The following is a 22,210-nucleotide window of genomic DNA, read 5'->3' on the forward strand; positions in this document are numbered from 1 at the left end:
TTTCTCCAGGGTGAATATTTAAAGTGGGAGTTCTGACAGTAAAATCCATACGTCATATTATATAACTACTACTATTACTGATGTTTTTGCATCCAAAATAAGACTATCAATGTATATTATTACACAAACTCCACTCCACACACCTTCAGATATGGTATACTCTTGAAAGGTGGTTACACCGAGGCGCTGGAGAATAAAGAGTTTGCTTTTGGATCTGACTGGTTCCTGTTTTTCGATTCCTGACTTCTGAAGATTTTGCTGTTTTGGTATTGTTTTGGATCAGAGTTGTTTCTATCAATGTATATTATGACTACGACTCAGATTCAGAGGCAGATCCAAATCTCTTTTGCATTTACCCATGCAAGATGTTCGAGACACATGCTTATTAATGTTACTTATACATGTATAAAGCTAGCATCTCTCTGAGCATTCAGCATATGCAATATGACTAGCCTCCTGTGCTCACTGCAAATGGGAACTGCATCCCTTGTCTTGTCAATATAGAACTGTGTAACTCTGTGCGCAGATACCAGTCAGTGGGCACTGCAGCACTGCAGGCCTGTTCCAGTATCACTGCATTAGTTTGTTAGATCTGGCTAAGTGAATACAATGCTGTAAACAGAAAATTACCATTTTGTACCTGGGCAGTAACTTCTACAAACCACTGCTGTATCAGACCTATTAGAACTATCTTTGAAATATGCCATAAGCACAAATAACAAACCTAAGGCCTGGTTTACAAGAGACACACCCACAGGGCTGCTCACGTCTGTAGTGCATATGCATTACTATACAAATGTGGTTTTGGTACTCCACTGTGAACCTCAAAGGCCTTGCCATAATTGTACATGGTGTTGCATATTCCACCAGGCATTTATGAATCCATTCTATACAGTCTGAAATTATGTTACTGCTTTTGATGATGTTATCCCATTATGAAGATTGTGCCAACTATCCAGTGCTATTTTAATGAAACCATACTTCTGTACATCTCCCTCTGACCTCCTAGCTACATCAAACTACATCCTTCTGTTCTCATACTTCAGTTTTTCTGAAAGAGTGTACTGGGCTCCCTGGATTCCATTGAGGTACTTACATTTTTCTGCGGACTCCTTATTAAGTGCAAGACCTGTACTTTAAAAAAATAAATTTTGGTTAAAACAAAACGCAGAATTCTAACAAAGCTATTTTAAGTGCTTTTACAGGTGGCAGACAGCTTACTTCCACCACAGCTCTTTGTACCTACTGCAAGACTGCTTGCTACTACAACCTTGGGATCAGTACATGTACCTCTACATTGAAACTTGTAGTTCTGTTATTGAAAGGATTATAGCTATGGTCCTTGGAATTTCAACAGACACAAACGTCCCTCCCCGTGCATGTGCATCCATGCACACACGCACATTCCTCCTTTTATCAAGGTTGTACGTTTAAAGAACCAGCTGTATTTCTTTATGTCTCTCCTGGTGAAGTCTATATACCATTGTCACTGTATTATCTAAAGAGATACAAGACTGTGCACCCTGGTAAAAACTGGGTCGTCATAACCACACACAGTGCCCTATATGGCATTTTACCGGCTGTCTGTACAGAAGAACATTTTTCCAACCTCTGATGTCTCTTTGTGCATACACTGCTCTACACTCCATTTTCTGCTGCTTTATCAGATTTCCGCCTTCAAATTATTAGACTTCAGGGCTCAAACCTTCTTTTCTTCTTTTGTTATTGCTACTCCCTCAGTTTATAGTACTAACCATTTTATCTTAAATTGGATATTTATATTACATTTCAGTGATGCTGATTGGAAACTATCCCAAAATCACCAAATTTGAAATAACAGGCAACAATTTTTCAGGATAACAATTCAGACGAAAAACAAAATGGATAGCAAAACTAAAGGAACTACTGAAATGAGATGGAGAAGAGGCCATGGCTATCTCTGCCGTCTGGGGCTGCTGACGCTTAAACAAGCTACAATGTAAACAGAACCAAAGCACCATAAAAGTGTATTTAGTTATTTGTTAATTGGATAAGTCCACTTGACAAAACATCTTTCTTTTGGGAGCATATTAGAGTTGCAGTTCATAATATAAGAAAATCTTTCCAACTGCACCTCTGAACACACACCAGCAATAGTACACAAACTATATCATTTATCATTTCCCTTTTAAAGCTGCTTCACAAGGTAATAGAGGAAGTGCATAATCAGACTGTTGTATATAATCAGTACATTATAGGTGCTACTTCATAAAGTATAAAACCACTAATGTCACCAATATTCTTCAAAGACGTCATACAACAAACATTTGCATAAGCACATTTACCAGTTGCTGTTATGCTATCACTAAGACCATCAACTTCATTTCCATGATTATACAAACTAAGCCTGTGCCCTAGAACTTAAATAAATGCCATAATGCTATATATATATTTTTTTCTCTGAAAAGCTATACAGATATCAAAATCCTGATTCCATTTGGAAGACCTTCACATGTAATTGCATACAATCAACACTATTTCAATGGATTTATAGTTTGCCATACCGTTCTTTCAAGTGCTTTCATTGACAGGTTAAGATCACAAGTGCAATCACTGAACAGCAATAATTAAGTGCAGACAGGTACAATCTATACTAACTGCGGGACTGCGTTATTTCAGAGTATTCCCCTCCCCCTACTCTGAAGTACATCACTATCACAGAGATAGGGCTTTGCAGGAGGAAGATGCTCCTTACAAAAATGCTTAAGGAGAAGCAGCGAAATTTAAATTTTGCTGTTATTTTCACTGAAGCTCAGGACCCAACTTATTATTGGTCTTACACTTCTGACTGAGACCCATTCTCAGGTCTACATGACAACACTTCACTGCATACACTTTTTGTACCATTACCGTCCAACTGAGAAAAGTACCATTACCGTCCAACTGAGAAAAGTACCATTACCGTCCAACTGAGAAAAGTCACATTACCGTCCAACTGAGAAAAGTCACATTTAAGTGTCTGGTTACTACTACCTCAGTTGCAGGCTATTATATTATTCCATTTCTGTTTTTCCACATCCATGGAATGTACAGCAGAGTTTATCAAACTACATAAATTTGAGTAATCCTGAACTTTGCAGCTGTTTATACAGACTTTTTTTAGTACTACTATCCAGCAGCAGTCCCATAAATAGAAGCCAAAAGGTGCAACACACATGCAATTAGATGGTAGCTCATGGCCAAGTGCACCTGATGTGAAGTGGTATCTATGGATGACGTCACTAAAGGTTACCTGATGTCTTCCAAGAGTTCACTCTCCTGTTGATGCTTACTCTGAAGTTTAGCCACCTGTTCTGTCAAGCACAGCTTCAACTCCTGCGTCAGTTTGACCTAGGAAAGTAAAACTCGCATTAGGCAACATTAGGAGGAATCTACTGGTCAAGTAATATATCAGTGGGAGTTCCAAAAATGATGCAGTATATTTTAAACGTCAATAAACATAAATACAGGCCCATCAGATGTCAGTCATAGGAGTCATACAGGTTTGTTCTCCATATCCTTTCTAACGGTTATTAGAGCGAGCAATCACAAAATGTAAATCCTTGGAAAAGCACATACCTTGGAGAATAATGAAATTGTCAAATCCTTTATATGTCAAGTTATGTTGTTTTTCTATAAATATGAAAGTAGAACATTTCTTTAATATATGATAGTGATGCAACCTCACTTGTAAATGACTGTGACATCCAAAGAATGTAGCTAGCGACAAACATTAGGTTCATTAAATTTATATGTGAATACCACCAGGCTAATTATCCTGAAGGGCCATTTTAAACTTAGCCAATAAATTGGATCAGATTCAAACCCAGTACCTTACGTGTATGAAGCAAAGACCTTAACCATTAAGCCAAATCCACATGGCCTCTAACAAGCAGTTTATGATTTTAGAGGTAAATAGTGACTAGACAAATTCAAGTCTTGAGCTAAGTAGCATGTCTGAGACCATGACAACCAAATAATTAATACATAATCATTACTGCGAGAATCAAACCTTGCACCTGTAAGGGAGTTCTTAAGTGGGTGTGACAATTTAATACTTCAATATACTTTTAATTACCCATTATCCCACAGAAACACTAACATAAAAAGCAATGCTACAGCTTGTTCTAAACAGACATCTCCCCAAACTTAGTGAGGTCCATCATACCTGAAAATTATATGGACCAACACTGTTCCGGTTAAAAAGCAAGTCTCCTCCAATTGTAATAAAACAGCTACAAGGTATAATGTGGTGTGAATATTCAGCACAAACAAGCTATTCTAACACAGAGACATTGTACTACCCTCTGTGTGTCTTAATCTTCTTTGATGCTCTCTGAGCTTGTTTACCAGGCATTTTCAGCTCCCGCAATAGTGAATAATGCTACGTTTAAAATGGTGAATACAGCCCTGAAATTCTGAATGACATCAGATATTTCTTCAACTAGCATAGAGAATGTGCCAATGATCAAATTTATGTTAAAAAGATTTTTTCAAACCAACAGATCTGACATTCTAACCAACAGATCTGACATTCTAACCATACCTTCATCTTCAGTGCAACACGTGACCTTTACTGTTTTTTTTTCTTAAAGGAGTGCTTTAAAAATACAGATGGGAACCTAATAAAAAGTGAATCTGCATTTCATCTCATATTAAGCCTTGCAACTTTGGCAATTTTCAGTACTTTGACCTCAAACAAACATGCAGCCATTTTGTCTATCCATCTTAAGACTATAACGCAATTACTCTTACAGGTAAGTCAGATCGTTTTCTCTTTTTTTTTCACTTCTAAAGCAGATTTTGCATTTCACACACAAAACAACCCTACTGGACAAACAAAAGATACCTCATTCCCTATAATAGAGAGATACTGTCACAAAGTGTGTATGTTGAAAATCTGAGTCAGTCCTGCTAACATAAATAGCATGCCACTGCAGCCTAATAAATTGGGAAATTTTCTGAATGTTACCTATAATTTTTACAAAAAGTATTTCTGAAGCTTTCATATCTGTGTAGTAATTAGTTCTCAGCAAGAATCTGTTTTTTTCTGCAATGTAACAGGAAATAATTTCATGCAAGTTACTTTTTTATAAGTAGCAGCAGAACACAGATTTTCTTGTTAATGAATTCCTGTCTAACAATATTAGACTGGGACACAAACCAAAACTGCTGCAAGTGAATCATAATGGTTACAATACCAACAGTCATGTAAATTCACAATATGCAAGTCAGCTCAAAAATGTGTTTTACTGTAATGTGTTCGACCAAATGTCTAAGACTGCCTTGATATTATCTATGCTTAATAATGAAATTAATTTATTTATTGTGTTACCGCATAAAAACCACTAGAGATAAAAGTTAATTACTTCTTTAATGGTATAAAAACAATTGGGCTAAAGCTTCATATATTTTTGTTAACCACATAAAACAATTAATCTATATGCTTTATTTATTATTTGGTTAAGCATACAGAGATTGGGCAATATGTTTATTTAATTATAGGGTGAGTAGTACAGAAAAGCTCCAGCATTACAAAAACAAGACACAAGATAATCTACAGGCATGTTGCATGTGCAACTGAATATAGGAATGGTTGCAAAGCCCTCCAAAAGGAAATGGAGAATTAGTGTTGCTAGGCAGTTGACTGAACAGCAATCACCCCAAGATTTAAAAAGGATCATGTCTGATACACAACTTAGTGGTACACAAATGTAGTTTGCTGCGCTCTTGTTCTTACAAACAGCCTGAATGGAGTAGAATACAGAACTGAAAGCATACAAGATGAAACTGAGTACAGGTAACACTGCTGTAGTGGCAGCAAATGGGGGAATCAGAAGAAGGGGAGAACTTTTTTTTGCTGTTGTTGTTCTTTCGGCTTTTCCTGGTTAGGGGTCGCCACAGCGGAACGCCGGTCCGCTAATGATTGGCAGTTGATTTTTACGGTGCCGAGGTGCCAGCCCGACACTCAACCTTCATTTGAACACCATGCGACTGCGGGGAGGACATGCAGACTCCACACAGAAGGCAAAGAAGGGGAGAACTGAGAAAGTGAAAACAGTGGAACAAATTAGCAGCGTATCACTGAGGAGTGGTTAGGGAAGTCAAAGCTACACTCAGAGGGGCTTCAGCCAACTGGCACTGAGCGTCACGGATAATGTATGACAGAAGAGTGCCAAAGAAGCTAAAAAGTAAGGGGTACAAAACAGTGATGCAATTAGTATTACTGTATGGTACAGAAACCTGGCCAATAAAGTCATATGCAGACTGGCTAGGGGTACCATGAGAATACAGGATGTCATGAAACCCAGAGCTCTGAGGAATTCGCTCTGAGGAATTCCATGGCTGTGATGTTTTGACTTTCCTACATCTGTAGGAAATAACTAGTTAAAAAGGTTACCTTGTCTTGGGGGAGGAAAGCTCTCTGCAGGGAAGAGTCCAGGAGAGCTTCCAGGAAGACTGTTTGGATGGTACCAGGCTGGATTTCTTGAGATTTAGTGTGAACCCCAGAGAAGTCAGGGGGTCCTGTGTGAATTTCAGATCTTTGTTGATCTTTGGAATTTCTGCAGCTTGTATTATGCAGTCATCCAGGTAAGGGTAAATCTGGACTCCTTTGGTTCTTCAGAAGGCAATGACCGGCACCAAACACTTTGTGAAAACCCTTGGAGCAGCAGACAACCCAAAGGGCAGAGCTGAAAACTGACAGTGACAGGAGCGTGCTCTGAAGCAATGAAAGCTTGTGTGTGACTTTTGAATAGGAATGTGCAAGTAGGCGTCCTTTAGATCTACTGAGACCATGAAGGCCTGACAAGTAATCATGGGCAGTAATTTTTGAAGGGTCAGCATTTTGAACTTTGGTATCCTGAGGAATTGGTTTAAGCTGGACAGGTCCAGAATAGGACACAAAGATCCTTCTTTTCTTGGGACTAGGAATAAGCTTGAGTAAATGCCTTTTCCTTTTTGTTCCTCCACTGCTCCCTGAGAACACAGGATATGTATTTGTTAGAGAACATGAGTTTTTTGATTTGGTGGTATATCTGGGAAATCAGAGTATACTAAAGGTTCTTTGAAAGTGAGTTTGTAACCAATTGCAATAATGTTTAGAACCCACTGATCTGAAGTACTGTCAGCCCAGTTTTAGAGGAAGAGGGACAGTCTTCTTCCTAGCTTTAGAGTGGTGGTGAGAGGGTGGAGCGGAGGGACAGAGTCATAATTGCTCTCTGGCTGGGGTCTGTGACCTAGAACTCCCTTGTCTGGGTTCATTGCCTTGATCTCTGCTGCTGATGCCTTTGCCTGGAGGTTCTGTCCTTCTGGGGTCTTCTATGTTTACTCCTAGACTGGGTAGGAAAGGACCAATGCTTGGCTGGAAAGTTCCTACTGAACCTAGGTGGTTGAACTTGCAGGAAGTCCTTAACTGTTTGCATGGACTTTGCCTTGTCTTCCATCTTTTTGAGAAATGCTTCAGCTTTTGTTTCAAAAAGTCTCTTTGTTAAGTGGAGCATCCAAGAGGTTAGTCTTTACATGTTCTAAGCGTGATTGCTCCCTAAGCCATGCAGGTTTCCTAATCACAGAGCCAGTTACAGCTGCCCTGCAGGATGCCTCCATGGCATCATAGCCACAAAGCAAAGAATGTTTAGCCATCTGGGAGGTATAATGACAAGTCCAAAAGTTCCTTAGAAATATTTTTATCCTCCATGTTTGATCATTTTTGCTTGAGTTGATCCAGGATGGTTTGCTGATATTTGATCATACAGAATTGATAGTTGTGGGCCCTCATAGACAGGGTAGCAGAAGTGTACACCTTTTTTTCTGAACCTAAGGCCCTACACTCTCCTTAGAGAATTCTTGGAGCAGTGTACTGGCCCTAGCCCCTTTAGACCCTGGTGTAACAACTTCTGGATCAGTCGAAGGATTTTTAAACATATATTTATGGGTGTCTTGCACTCTATAAAATCTGTCTGGCTTCCTGGGGGCAGAGGGAAGTGAGTCAGAGTTCATGGCAGCAGCCTGGTAAACATCCTCTACTACATCCAAAATGGGAGGGATAGCTAAAGGCTTATATTCAAGGAGGTCCAAGAACTCCCTAACTCTCTTCCTTGCCTGGGGGTAATCTTGCTCTTCCCACTGAAAATGTGTCATAGCATGAAGGGTTCCCCAAAAGTTTGATCCTCTGGAGGTGAAGCCAAGGAATCTGATTCCTCAAAGGATGTGTAAGAGGGGCCTTCCTCTGAGCCAGAGTGTTCCGAGCCCGAATCCTCCTCAGATAGTAAGGGATTTAGGTCAAGATCAGTATAGTCATTCCTTTTCCTCTTTCCTGGGGTGGCTTCACCTGTGGTCTGTCTAGCCCTTACAAAGTCAAAGTAATAGTATAGAACAGGACACGACCACCACAAGATAGTACATAAAACTCAAACTTTTACTGTAGATAAATAAGCGCTTTCACATGCTACCTCTGCACGCTTCCTCAGATTTCACTCTATCATTCAAATTTCAGCATTTAAATACAATCATAATTAATTAATTAAGGACAATCAGCTCTAAATTAGAACAATTAAGATTGTATAAAACAATCTTGGTCTTCCATTATCAGTCCTGAGAACAAAAATCCTTAATTTGAGACAGAGAAAGATGAAGTTAATGAAACTCGCTTATCGTATAAAAAATTTTAAAACAATCCATTGGCACAACAGATCCATGTATACGTACTTATATATATATATAATATATGCAATAAAACAACTTCCATAAGGAATGTGTAAAATATATCCTATGTGATGTAAATTATATATACTATATATAACTAAATATAAATATATCTTGGGTATAAATATAAAATAGATAAATCATGTGATAGTCATACGTAGCTACACAGTTAACACTCTTAAAATATGTATTATATCATAATAGCTGTCTATCTATGTATTAACTAATGTTCATATAGTCCTTGATAACTGTTTTGCATATATGTATGAATCAGTGTGTATGCCAATATAAATAAGAAAAACACCAATAACATATAATATATAGTAAAGACTGTTATCAAAAAACATATAAAAAAAAAAAATATATATATATATATATATATATATATATATATATATATATATATATATAACTAATTACTTCATGACATTTAAAATCAAGCATTTAAAACACAGACATTATGTTTGAACAATAATATTGTTATTTACGAGCATCAAGCACAGGCTTAATACTAATAAACTGATTAAGACCAGGATCTACGTGGGCTCGTAATTTAAAAATCCAACAAAGCTCAATAGATTCTAAATAATTCATATTATTACTACCCCTCCTATTCTTTTTTACCAGCTGTAATACCCTAAATCTAAAGCTATGACTAGCATAAGTAATAACATGTTTAGCTAGTGCATTTTGCTGGTTCTTCTTTCTCATGTCATATATGTGGTTATACATCCTATCTTTTAGTTTTCTTGAAGTCATGCCCACATAAAACGCTGTACATTGTGTACAGGTTGCTAAATAAATGAGATTCTCATCATCACAGCTGGCATGAAACCTAGGAGTAAATATATAATCAATAGTAGGGTGAGTAAAATATTGTTCATCTACAATAAAACTACACATCTTACATCTATTACAGGGATATGTACCTAACTTTGTCATTCTTTTATCTAATCTTCCCTGCTCAGTATGAGAATGTTCTATACATAAAACTATTTTAAGATTCTTACTATTTCTATATCTAAATGTGGGGGTAGCTCCTACAATATTCAAAATTGTAGAATCAATAGTGAGTACTTGCCAATTCTTTCTAATGATGTCTGTTAACTTGCTGTTATCATTAGTATATCTAGTAGTAAAAGCAACCCTGGGGCCATAGGACATTTTCCTCCTTCCATTGGTACTTCTATTTATACTGTCCCTACCAACTCCTAGTCCATTTAGGACTGAATCTTTAATCTTACTTATCATGCAGCTATTATAGCCTCTGTCTAGGAAAAAAGTGTGCATAACATTAAATTGTTTCTGTGTATCCAAAACATCTTTACAAATTCTAGTGATCCTGAGAAATTGTCCCTTAACAATATTGGGAAATACAAATCTCGGATGCATGCTGCTATAATGTAAAAGTGCATTCTTCCAACATGGTTTTCTGTATAGTGATGTGGATATAAAGCCTCCAGAATCCTTTATTATGCTTATATCCAAAAAATCCACCCTATTATATGAGAATTCTAGGGTGAATCTTAGAAAATCTGTAGTTGATTCTAAATAACAAATAAAGGCTTTCAATTCTTCTATACTGCCTTTCCAAAAAAAATTTTTTAAAAAGTAACAGTTTAATTATTGCAACTCTACAAATCAAGTGCAACATGAAAATTATACGCAGCTGGCATAGTTCACTAACAAATTGGCTAAATTAAAGTGACTGCCTTCAGTTAAAATGATTGAACAAAGTTGCTTGAATAGACTTGGGATTTTCATACCTTGCAAGACTATGGAGAGGGGAGGGTAAAGCCGATTTTTTAAAGGCCTCTGGCTAATTACCTCTTCTGCAATGAAAGAAAAAATAAATCGACCATGAAAGACAGATTACAGTAAGAACATTTAGTTAAAAGAAATATGCCTTCAGAAGAATAGTTCATGGCTGCGGCACAGGCCATAAGAAACAGGAGGGGATATTGACAGAGAACTACATGATTGAAATTAGATAAACCAGAGGGGTTTAAAGAGAGTAGGGATAACACCTGTAGAACTGATCTACAATTTAGCAGCACAAGAGTGGAACAAGAGGAGTGGCCTATGTGATTTGGAGGTGGAGACATGTAAACGTACAACATACATTAGTATTAATGAGCAGTGAGCTATGCCAGCACTTGCTCATGGCCAAAATATGATTATACTATAAGTGGCTACCATTGAGACAGTCTCATATTCATTCGTGAACAGAGGAGTGGCTTGAACCAGCTAGAAGTAAGGTATAAAGAGGGAAGAGGAGGTAAGAATAGATATGACAATATCCAAGTGATAATGTCCAGACACACAGCCAAGATGTTTTCAGATGCAGCTAGAGAGGAGTTTTAAACTTATGAAAGCTTTGTGTGCATTTCAGTGGAAAAGGAATGTTGTTCCACATTTTTCACAGACACTTTTGAATAAACAGCAGCACCAGGAGTGTTTTGCAATTTACTGGACAGTAGATGGAATTTGTCTTTGGAACAAAGGAGTTTATTTGGGGTTTTGTAAGTGAAGATTTCTGTAAGATAGATGTCGGACTGGTATATAATGCTGTGTGCTACTTTTAGTTGAGATCGGCAGAGATAACTGGGTACTTCCAGCCAGTTAAGGTACCTAACGGCATACAGCACATATGCTGTGCTAGGCACCGAGGTATATATAAAGTCAGGAATGTTGATGGAGGTCTCACTGTGGGACATTCACACACTTAATGCTGCTATGAGGAGACTGAGCTAAGGCATACATAAAACTTTAAGTCTACTTGGGTATTCACCTTACAACTAGGTCTCAACCATGAGGAATGAATGATTGGATTATGAGTCAGGAGAGTAGTATGGCTGAAAGACCATAGGCAGAGCAAAAAAATGAAAAAGTAGAAGTGACACTGCTTGCCTAGACCATCTTAGAAGCAAATGTCTTGCAACACTATCACTGTAGTTAAATGGAGGGAAAAAAGTAATTTATGATGTCTAGGCTGTGCCATATTATTGATTCCCAAATTGCACTCTGTGAAAAGGAAGAGACTAAAAACTAAAGTTTCATCAGTATGGCAGCACTCATGATGGGTCATTTTGAAGGTACGGAAAATGTAAACATTAATTAGAAAAAAGAGGGATTCTAATGCATCTGTATGGTACATGACATTATGCAAGCAATAATGCCAACAGGGTTTGTGTTGCTGTGCAAATAACTCCCATCCAGGGGATGTAATGAGGCCTGATGATGCAGTCAGAGGGCCTCTACACACCCCTGGAAGGGCATCATTTACACATTGACACACCCCGGAGGCCATTATTGTGTTTAGAGAATGGACTGTCTATAAAATTGTTGTTTTACTTATGTTTTTATTACTATATTATATTTTTATATATTTTTCATGTAAAAACGTGAAATGTATGACAATATCGATAAATATTACATGAACAACAATACCTGCACTATACAAAGGTCAAATCTCAGTACAGTTGTGTTTTCCATTATGTAAGCTTTTCTGTTTTAATACTATGTATGTAGCATTGTTTTGGAATTATTAATGCAAATATGAGCAAACAATATTTGATGCCTAGAGGCGTCAGTAGGAGGTAACTGCACAAGCACTTAAGAGGCATCACTTGGCTATAATGAGTTAATTGCTGCTGTTGCTGCACTACTCAAATCTGTCTCACTCATCTCTCTCTCATGCGTGCGTACACTCACACACGCAGACAAACACTTTTTTTTATATTTCTTTCTCTTATTTTTACACTCGATAAACAGCAAAAGGACTTCTTAGCGAGTGTAAAATAATGATCAATCTTTCATTTGTGCATGCATACACAAGCACAGACAAATACACACTTTTCTATTTTTTTTTTTTTAATTTTACACTCGGTAAACAGCAAATGTTCTGCTTAGCAAACATAAAATAATAGCAATCATTAGACTTCTTTCAATATGAGCTCCATGCAGCTTAAAATGCTACCATGAAATAGCGGGCTCATTTTTCTGTGGGCATTTCCTGTAGATTAATACCCAGCTGGAGAAAGTTTTTTCTCCAATCAGGGTGCCGATGTGCAGGCTGCCATTCTCTAAGCTATGATACAAATATATAGTTTTAATTTCAGGGTAGAGTTTTCATTTAAAAAATTGTCTGGACAATATTAGGATGCAGACTGTTTAGTTAAGGTAACTTATCCCAAATGAAGTACCTGACCTTCTATCCACCACAGTCCCCATTTTCCTCATTCTTGCACATGGGGTCAGGGTAGCACCATCTCGAGTCAATGTTTACACCATTGGGTGGTTAACCCGGATAAGGTCAGAAGGTTAACTACTTGCACTTGGAAAGAGTAAAATATATTCTTATCACTATTAAGCCTTAACCAAATTGTTAAGGAACCTATAAGGCAAAACAGAGGCCAAGGCAGTGATGCATTTCTAGATGTATACTGACCAATATTGTACTGGCACAAACTATCCATTCTAATGTCTTATCTGACTTTTCATTCTGGACTTCTAAAACCCAAGTCTTTCTATCAATATGTACCTTGCAGGCCCACTCCTGAAAAGATTAAACTAACCTTATACTAAAATGAACTATAGGCCATACACTGGACCCCCCCCCAAAAAAAAAAATGGAAATAATTCTGATACCCCTTTAACATATTTTTCACACAACCTTAGCAGAGTTTAAAAAAAAAAAAAAAAGAACCGTTTCCCCAGTAAATTATGCTAACTTGGAGCCCAAAGATGCCCCCAGATTACAAATTATATTAAAACTCTTCTCAAGGTATGGGGCCATATCTGGCTAGTATGCAATAAACACCCCTAGAATAGTAAGCTCCATGTGAAATACTTATGGAAAGCAGGAACTTGCCAAATTTTTTAAAATCCTGCCAAAGTGGCCTACCACAGGAGAAAAGAAAAAAAACTGTAAGCTTTAGTGCCTCACCCTAGGTTATTTAGGAATTGATTTGTCACTTACCAAAGTCCACAATGCTTACATACCAAACCTCTGAGTACTTTCAGTTCAAAGAACAAATCACTCCAAGTCTCGCTACTCACAGCCTTTGCCAGATTCCCCTGATACTTAATTCTCTCCCCTTTTAATGGTATCCAACTTTTTACTTTAAGGAAATCGATACAAATATCATCTATATACTCAAAAAAAAAAAAAAATGGGAGCATAAACTTTCCACTCTATTGTTAAAGACAGCTGCACTGGTCAAAGCCAGGCCCCTTGTATTTATATTTAATTGTACTGCTCAATGCTGACTTTATTCTTTTCAAACATGCCATCTTGCCTTTACCTAAAGTCCCCCACCCCCCCCAATTATTTACAGACTTTTGAGTCACTGCTACCAGTGTCCTCTTACCAAGATCTCTGAGAAGATGATATATTCAAAAAACACTCCAGTTGGTCAACAAATATGAATTTCTCAAGTATCTTTTATATAAATTTATAAAATTGGCAAAAAAATGTACAAAAAATAAAAGTATCAAAAAAGTAAAAATGAAAACAAATACAACATACCAAGGATTATGACTGGGTCTGTGATCTTTACCAAGCTGCTATACATTCAAGAAATGGATGAATTAGCAATCTGCTTTTCTGAACTGGCAAACAGGAGTCCAACATTCACTGCGGCAGAAAAATTCTGAAAAGAGTACATGTAGACTTTTATACCCTATGTCAGTTTATGGCTCTGACGGAGGATATCACACGTACCCTCCATGACCAAGGACTTTGGTATACTGGCTGGATGTCGGCACCGCAGGCAGCAACCTCCCTACTGTAATGAATACTACCACATGAGAATAGAAGGACATATGGATGTTACAAAATACACTGACAGAGAAGTGAAAATGGGCTCAAGACAGAACTCTCATTATTTATTTTAAGAGAGACTCAATCATAACTCTCTCTAGTGCATGAACAGAGAAAAAACATATAGAGTCAAGTCTTTTACAGCTTTGAAGGCTAACAGCCACATAGTGCTATCGCACATCTTTGTAGTACATACAGCTGTTTCAATGACCTACAGTACATGAAAATGAACGTCTTTGTAGTACATAGAGCTATTTCAATTACCTACATGAAAATGAAGCATGAAGTGGTTTACAACCATGCAAGTTATAACAGACTTAAAGCTGCCTCACAGTAGTCAGAAGCAGATTTATCTGATTCTACAACAGCTTTTAAAGCTGTAATAGACCATCAATTGCCATACAAGAGCTGTCTGACAGACAGAAGTATATTATAGTTTCTAAAGCTACTTCAGCTTCCTGATGTTTTTCTGTTGTGTCCATGGTTTACGCTCTAATCTTAGCAGTACTAAAATAAGATTACGCATTTTACTATATCAGAAAAGTTCTTAACAGAGTATTATGACTGGGTTGCAGATCATAATCAGTTTAGTAAGTGTTCAAGACATGGATAGCAAGAAGATCACCTCAAGTGTGAATCTTAGGATGTGACCCTTGGCATTCATGTCAACAGCACACAGGTAAAGGATTACAATTGGTGACCTGATCATAATTCTTTATAGTGCATGAAGCTTTATGTTCTCCATATACCAACCAGTTACTGGAAAAAATATGTAAGAGTATGAAGTGTTTTATCACCTTTCAAACCCTTTTAAAGCTTGGGAAGCACTTAGGACTGTCAGACAGACAGAAGGTAGAAATGAAGTGACCCTGTGTAGAACTAACGGCTTTAGAAGCTGCAAAGACAATTCTGCCATAGTGTTTTGCTTTACAAACGTGTGTCAAGATGAAGCTCTAACAGCTCTTAAAATCTATTATACCTTCTGCCACTGTTATCTGCTAGCCAGCACTGTCCATTGTTCATCCATAGCACAACCAGATCTCAGCAATGGTTAGATATATTTAACAGCAGCTTGTTAAGCACCTTTCTAAAGTTAAAAAAGTGCTTAACAAGCTTGCCTTTTTTTCCAGATTTGGAGAATAACAGAGGCACTCCATGCACTACAATCATGTCTTCTTCACAAATTCAGGACATAATCACAGCACTCCATATACTACACATATATTGTTTACAAACAGAGAAATATTCAGTGAAAAATATGAACTTTTATACATGTCTAAGTAAAAACTATCTAGATGAAATCATCTGCAGCATACTCTAAATCACACAGTAAACCATAATTATTCTGTCTGCATAATATGCAGAAAGAAAAATTTGTTTGAACCTCCAAATAGGAAAATGTAAACATGAATGAAACAATGTAATAAAAGCTGAAAAAAAGTTCAGTTTTTTTTATATATATATTTTTAATTTTGGTAATAACTTATACATTCCAATATATTTCAGGGAAACGTTAGAAAAGCCAATGAAACATACTTTATTTAACATGACTGAGCCAATGAGTAAATATGGTGTTAACAGGGTAAATATGAACATCATCATCATAAAAGGATTGTTCTATTTGCAAATATTGTCTGGTAAAATTGTAAACTGCCATGAAAGGCAAGTTTAAATTAGTTTCATTTGCTTCAGTTTTATAACAATGACTAACCAAAGTTTATACACACAGGATATCCAAAAGATAAGCTAAGTAGCTGCACTTTTTACTTTGCATTTGCAATGTTCGCAAAGTACACAGCTCGTTTAGAAAAAGTTAGTAAGCATTACTAAAAATCATATCTTGCACATAATAAAACTGGCTGATCAAACATTTTTTAATCTGATAACCACAGCATAAGTCTTAGGAAATGGTTTGGGAGATAAAGCATTTTAAGTTGCTGTAAGCAAGCATATTTGTCCATTCCTGAATAGTAACAGAAAATGCTGACTTTAAGATAGTCCAAACAGCACCTATTACAACAATGCAACCATGGTGTAACTATTAAAATTAGAAATTTCAGCAATGGTATTTTTTATTTATTTATTTTTTGTGAAAAGTCCAAACTGTCAGTTCATTTTGTCTAGATGCAGCAAATAGCATACATGTACACACTTACTAACAATAAGCACACTGAGATTTTACTAATAGGCTGATGCAGTGATAGAACTTGGTCCAAGGTGTGATACGTTTAACATTACATTTTGAATTTTAGATAACAGAAAAGGTAGCAGGTTAACATTAAAAATTTGGCATCAAGTATGGGTGAGGAAGGTACCCAAGTTCCAGTATTTTGTATCATGTAGACTGCTTTCCAAATCAGACTCCAGCAAGAAAGAAATTTATCAGTCTGTTAGTATCAAGTATTGATTGGTCAGCTTATAAATCACTAAACTGTTTGAAAGGTGATGTTTTGTAGTAAGAGTCACTGAGAGATATGGGTGACCAAATAAGTTCAAAGGTCACATGGAAATGACAACTTGGCTAAATACTCTGCCGTTTAAGTGCTGCTAGAATATCTCCAAGCTACTCACTCCCCAGACATGAAAGCTCTGGGCATCAATACCCAGATACCCAAAATCAAACATGCCTTACCAGTAAATGCAATGAATGTTTACCATAGCAGCTGCATCTTTCAAGCTGCAAACAACAAGACCTACAAATTGCAACAATCAAAATCTGCCGATTAACCTTCCTGGGACTACAGAACTCCTCATTGCCTGCTGTTACAGAAGATAAACAGGTTAGCTACAACTTGGTGAGACACCCTTACGCTAACTTCTCACATACAAGCTAATACACAAACACTGCCTTCTACTATCGGACTACTTGTTCAAGGCACACAAAAACATAGAATGTACCCTCATGAAACAAGCTTTGGATCTTGCAATTAGACTCAGTAGACCACCTTAGTACTTATTATTGAAAAAAAGCATTTTCAAAAACGACAGCTTGCTGGAGCAAGCTAATCTGCCAGAAGTTTGCAATGGACATAACCTAGTCACCAGGATTTCAATTGAAACTGAGAGGACATCTTACCTCCGTATACAAGTTTAAATGCTTTGAAAGTGAACACTATAAACAAAGCAGTCTTTTGCAAATCTTTTTTTTTTTGCATTTCAGATCACCATTTCTATTTTTCTGCATTTCAGATCAACAATACTATTTTTTTTTTGCAGATGCACTGGGTTTGATTTAAATGTTGCTTATTTTTTTCAGTCTTTGGGCCCAATGTCCATCAATCAGCAGCCCCCTTAACAGTTAATCTACCCATTCATTTGGCCAGAAGTGACTATCGTTCAGATAACCAACAGGAATGGTAAGAGTTTCTCTCTTTTGGCTGCCTTTGTCCCTAACACATGCACTGGGTGAGGAGTACGGGTGTAGGTGAGAGGCATGAAATGGGATGACAGCAGAGGACATTCCTATCCCAACTCCTGAGGCACAAGCGGTGAGCTTACCAGTCTCCACCCAGAAGGTAATACTGTTCAGTGTTCCCAAAGTGTGAGCAGCCCCTTCCTCTTCCTCCTCCAGTGCCGGTGCCTCTAGTTCAGTCCCAGGCACCTGGGAAACGGTCAGGAATCCATCCCCTGCACATCAGAGCCTAAGCAAATTGTTGCTTAAATGTTCCTGTTACAAGTTCGATGGCTAAAATCTACATTTTGAATTAATTTAATCTGCCTTGATCATTGCTGCCAGTGTTTACTTGTCTTAGTCTTAAGGTTGATTGATCTGCAAGTGATGTACAAAACTTGTTATTGTGTACAGCTTCTTTCAGTCTTTGGTCCAGGTTGTGCCTGAAAGGTGCCTTCAGCCTAGTCTACCTATGTGGTTAATTAAGAAACAAAATACTAGCTATACCTGGATGCCATCCAGACAAGACTAACTAACCTTATGGAATGACAATTCACTAAAAATACTAACCTGATGTTAAAGGTGGGGTTAATGAATATGATAAAGTATTGCACAGGACAGGGGCATTACATGGTACAAACCATATAGCACAGCCCTGCATGATTCATAAAAGTGCACTTATATCTTGGAGTAATGCCATACAGCAATGCAGTGCTAAAGGACTGTAGGTAGGCAGCAAGTATGCAAATTAGAATCCACGTCATGGTCCAGCATTCTGAAGCCTATGAACTTTAGGTATACACCAAGATGCAGTCACATTTCAGAGCTGCACAACCAAGAACTAACAGCAACTAAAATAAGAAAGCTGTATGTAATACCCCTGTTTCTGTAATACTGTGCAGAGTGGACCATGGTTTATCATTATCACCAAGAAAACACCCTTTATGTATACCACTAGATTTGTAGAAAAATTATATTCAGCAAGTGGTGTAAACATTTCCTCACTCCATCCCCAATGTAATAGCCATTCACTCATTTTCACCACTGTAATACCTCAGCCATTCACCATCACCATTGTAATACCTCAGCCATTGACCTTCTGAAGATTAACAGATTAATGATTAAACATCCCTTATAAAGCCAAGTCACTACAGTAGTTGGTGAATTTCCCAAACAAAACATTAACTCATTAAAAACAAGCATTTGTCAAAACGGTACACAAACAACTTCCATAAGCCATTGAATATAACAATATGTATAAAAGGGCATGAATATTAAATTACTTAACCCATCTGGGAAAAAAACAAGTCAGAATTTACAGAAAACCACTGCAGTGCAAATCGCCCTGCACAATGAGCTGATCGGTACCGCAGTGCTAAGTACCAATTCAGTTATTCAAATTCCCTAAAGGGCAGCATCTCTATGTCCAGGAATTTGCAGTACTATGAATGGCTCCACTGTGCAGGTGGACAAAACTATACTGCAGTGCACCTAACATCTATGTAGCTCAAGTCCCAAGAGAAACACGCAAGTACTGATGCAAATCCCCCCCACCAACAATCTTGGGACACATGAACACACACACAATAAACCATTAATGCACACACATCCACTCACAGACTATCACAGTGCATACTTACTCACAAACACCATACATATATATGCATGCATGCAAACACAAACACACACCTAACCACTGTCACACACAAACACACACATGCATATACTATCATTCACGCACATCTCTATTTACCTCTCTACTTACCTCCATCAACTATCTGTCTAGGGTGAAATAGCTTTGATTTACCCTGTACAGATTCCCACCACTGAAAGGCACAGGTGTGTACCACAAGAATGCAACGTTTCACTTTTAACACAGCATAACAAAGGTGTATACAGTTATTTTTTGGGGTGCAGAAAAACAGGCTGTGCACTAACAGACAAAGTAGTTAAATGATTATTGCTGAATGATTATGGAAATGCTTGTCTGGGAACAGTGTGCATGTATATGAGCAACAAGACCAAATGCATTACTTGAGCCCACCATGTCTTTTGTTTGCTTCACAATCACACATCAAAAACATGTAGAGACAGTGGCCATTTTTTTAAAGGGAGAACAGGCTATACATAAAGGCAGAGCATGTACTAATAACCTCCACAGATAGGCCTACATGGCCATCAGAAGGTGACAAGCTGCCAAGTTGCATTATATTCAGTTTCTGTTGGGCATGAACATGCATCTTCTGCTCATATTTACAAAATACATCCCATATCCAGAATGCCTTTATTGAGTTGTCATTATATCAGAAGTAAAAATCTAAAAATTTCATTGTGCAATACAGCATGTCACTGATGCATTGGGTAAAATACACTAAACAATAAACCAAACTTACTAGTCACTGGCGACTCAATTGTGAGACAGACCGATATCCCCCTCACCAGGATCGACAAGGAGAATGTCACTGTCAGTTGTCTGGTGTCAGAATCCACCACATCATGCACGCACTTGTCTCTCCACAACAGGTACAAGTATGACTCAGTCATTGTCCATGTTGGTGTGAATGACTTGAGATGTACCTCCCCTGACTATATGAAGACAGACATGACTGAGACTTCAGAGTATGTGTCCCAGGCAGGTATGACCCTAGCCCTAAGCAGCATCCTACCTTTACAAAGAATGATATCACAATACCAACAAAAAATTGACTTCAACAATTGGCTTAGTTTCAGATGACATTCCAAGGGGATCCAACGTCTGTATGCATGGGATGACACAGTTGACAGAACTCGATGCTTTGCCAGAGATGGCCACCACCCGTCACTCCTGAGATTCCAGATCCTGGCCAAGGCTCTTGCCTCCCCCATTGTGCCTTTTTTAGGCAATGTCCCAAAGACAAATCTTCTAACATAAAAGATCTGACAAACAACAAACTGAAGATCATGCTGATTAATACTAGGAGCCTTAATCTAAAAATGCACTCACTGGAGGCTCTCCTCACACACTGGGAAATGCCAACGTTTGTGCAGTCACAGAAACTTAGCTCAGGGCTGCGGACAGCACCCTTGCCTTACCAGGCTATACCTCATTCCACACATTCTGACCCCAAAATGAGGTCAGGAAGACCAAGGGTGGTGGAGTCTTTATCTTCATTAAAGATAGGCACACCTCCAGACAGGTTTGCCAACATGACACACTGGAACTACTCCAGGTGCAACAGACAGTTGGACAAGATACCCATCCAAGTTATAGCCAGCTACAGATCCCCTCCATGACTCAGGATAACCACTCCTCCTACCTGGATCTACTTGACTCTATCAAGGTACCCCTAACACCCCGATCCTTGGTGACTTCAATTACCCCACCACAGACTAGGTGAACTATTCCTGCACTAATGCATCCATCCAATGATTCCTTGACTTCATCAGTTCTAATGCACTACATCAGCTCATGTCACCCCCCCCACAAGCGGAGAAAACATTTTGGACTTGGCTCTCACCAACATGGGCGACAGCTAAATTGGTGGATGCCACTCCCCATAGTATGTTCTTCCCTGGTGAGCTCAGATCATCGGTCTGTCTCATTCAAAGTTTCTATCCTACCCAACCCCCCCCCAAGATATAATCAGGCTAAAAAACTTAACAAAAGCTTACTACAACCTCCTCAGGGTGGGTTATCAGCAGCTTCACACCACCACCTGTACAATTGCATGGATTCAGCCATACCTAACAGAACTAAAACCTGCTCCTTAAGGAGACACAAACCTGTCTGGTGGACATCCTCCATCAACAGGCTTTACAACAAAAGGAATAAACTGTTGTCCTAGGATAAAAAGGAGCAAATTCTAAATTGGAAAAACTCCCTCCTTAGGTTCAACAAGCACGTTAGATCACCCGTGAAAACCTCCAAAGCCAATTATGAATCAAAACTAGCCTCCGAAACAAAGAGAAACCACAAAGCCTTCTTCAGTTACATCAGGAACCTCCATGGCAAAGCCCAAGTTTGTTCTGAATTAGTACTGAATGGTATCACTTACATGGATTCTGTTGACTTAGGTTCAGTGCAAACTTCACCCCCCTGCCCCCCCCCCCCAAAACAGGCCCTTTCGACTTCCCCAATACTTGTCCCGCACCTCATATCTCCATAGATCAAAGTGTTAAAGGCCATATCCAAGGCAAAGAACACAGCTTCCATGGGACCTGATAGTATCCCAGGCTCTATTCTGCACCATCTCCAGCAAGAACTAGCTCTGCCATTCAGTACCTTATTCAACCAT

The 22,210-nt window shown here is 38.1% G+C and overlaps 1 protein-coding gene across 1 annotated transcript in view; it reads right to left on the reverse strand.

Annotated features, from left to right (window-relative positions):
• LOC122800420 (F-BAR and double SH3 domains protein 2-like) overlaps window positions 1-22,210 on the reverse strand; it is a 940,373-nt gene that overhangs the window by 841,870 nt on the left and 76,293 nt on the right. Inside the window, exon 2 of the mRNA XM_044069867.1 lies at window positions 3,272-3,369. Coding sequence (XP_043925802.1) covers window positions 3,272-3,369 — 98 coding nt within the window. The remainder of the gene's footprint in view (window positions 1-3,271; window positions 3,370-22,210) is intronic.

The sequence above is a fragment of the Protopterus annectens genome, chromosome 4.part0 (genome assembly GCF_019279795.1).
Source record: "Protopterus annectens isolate FY-2018-M chromosome 4.part0, PAN1.0, whole genome shotgun sequence".
NCBI classification, from domain to species: Eukaryota; Metazoa; Chordata; order Ceratodontiformes; family Protopteridae; genus Protopterus; species Protopterus annectens.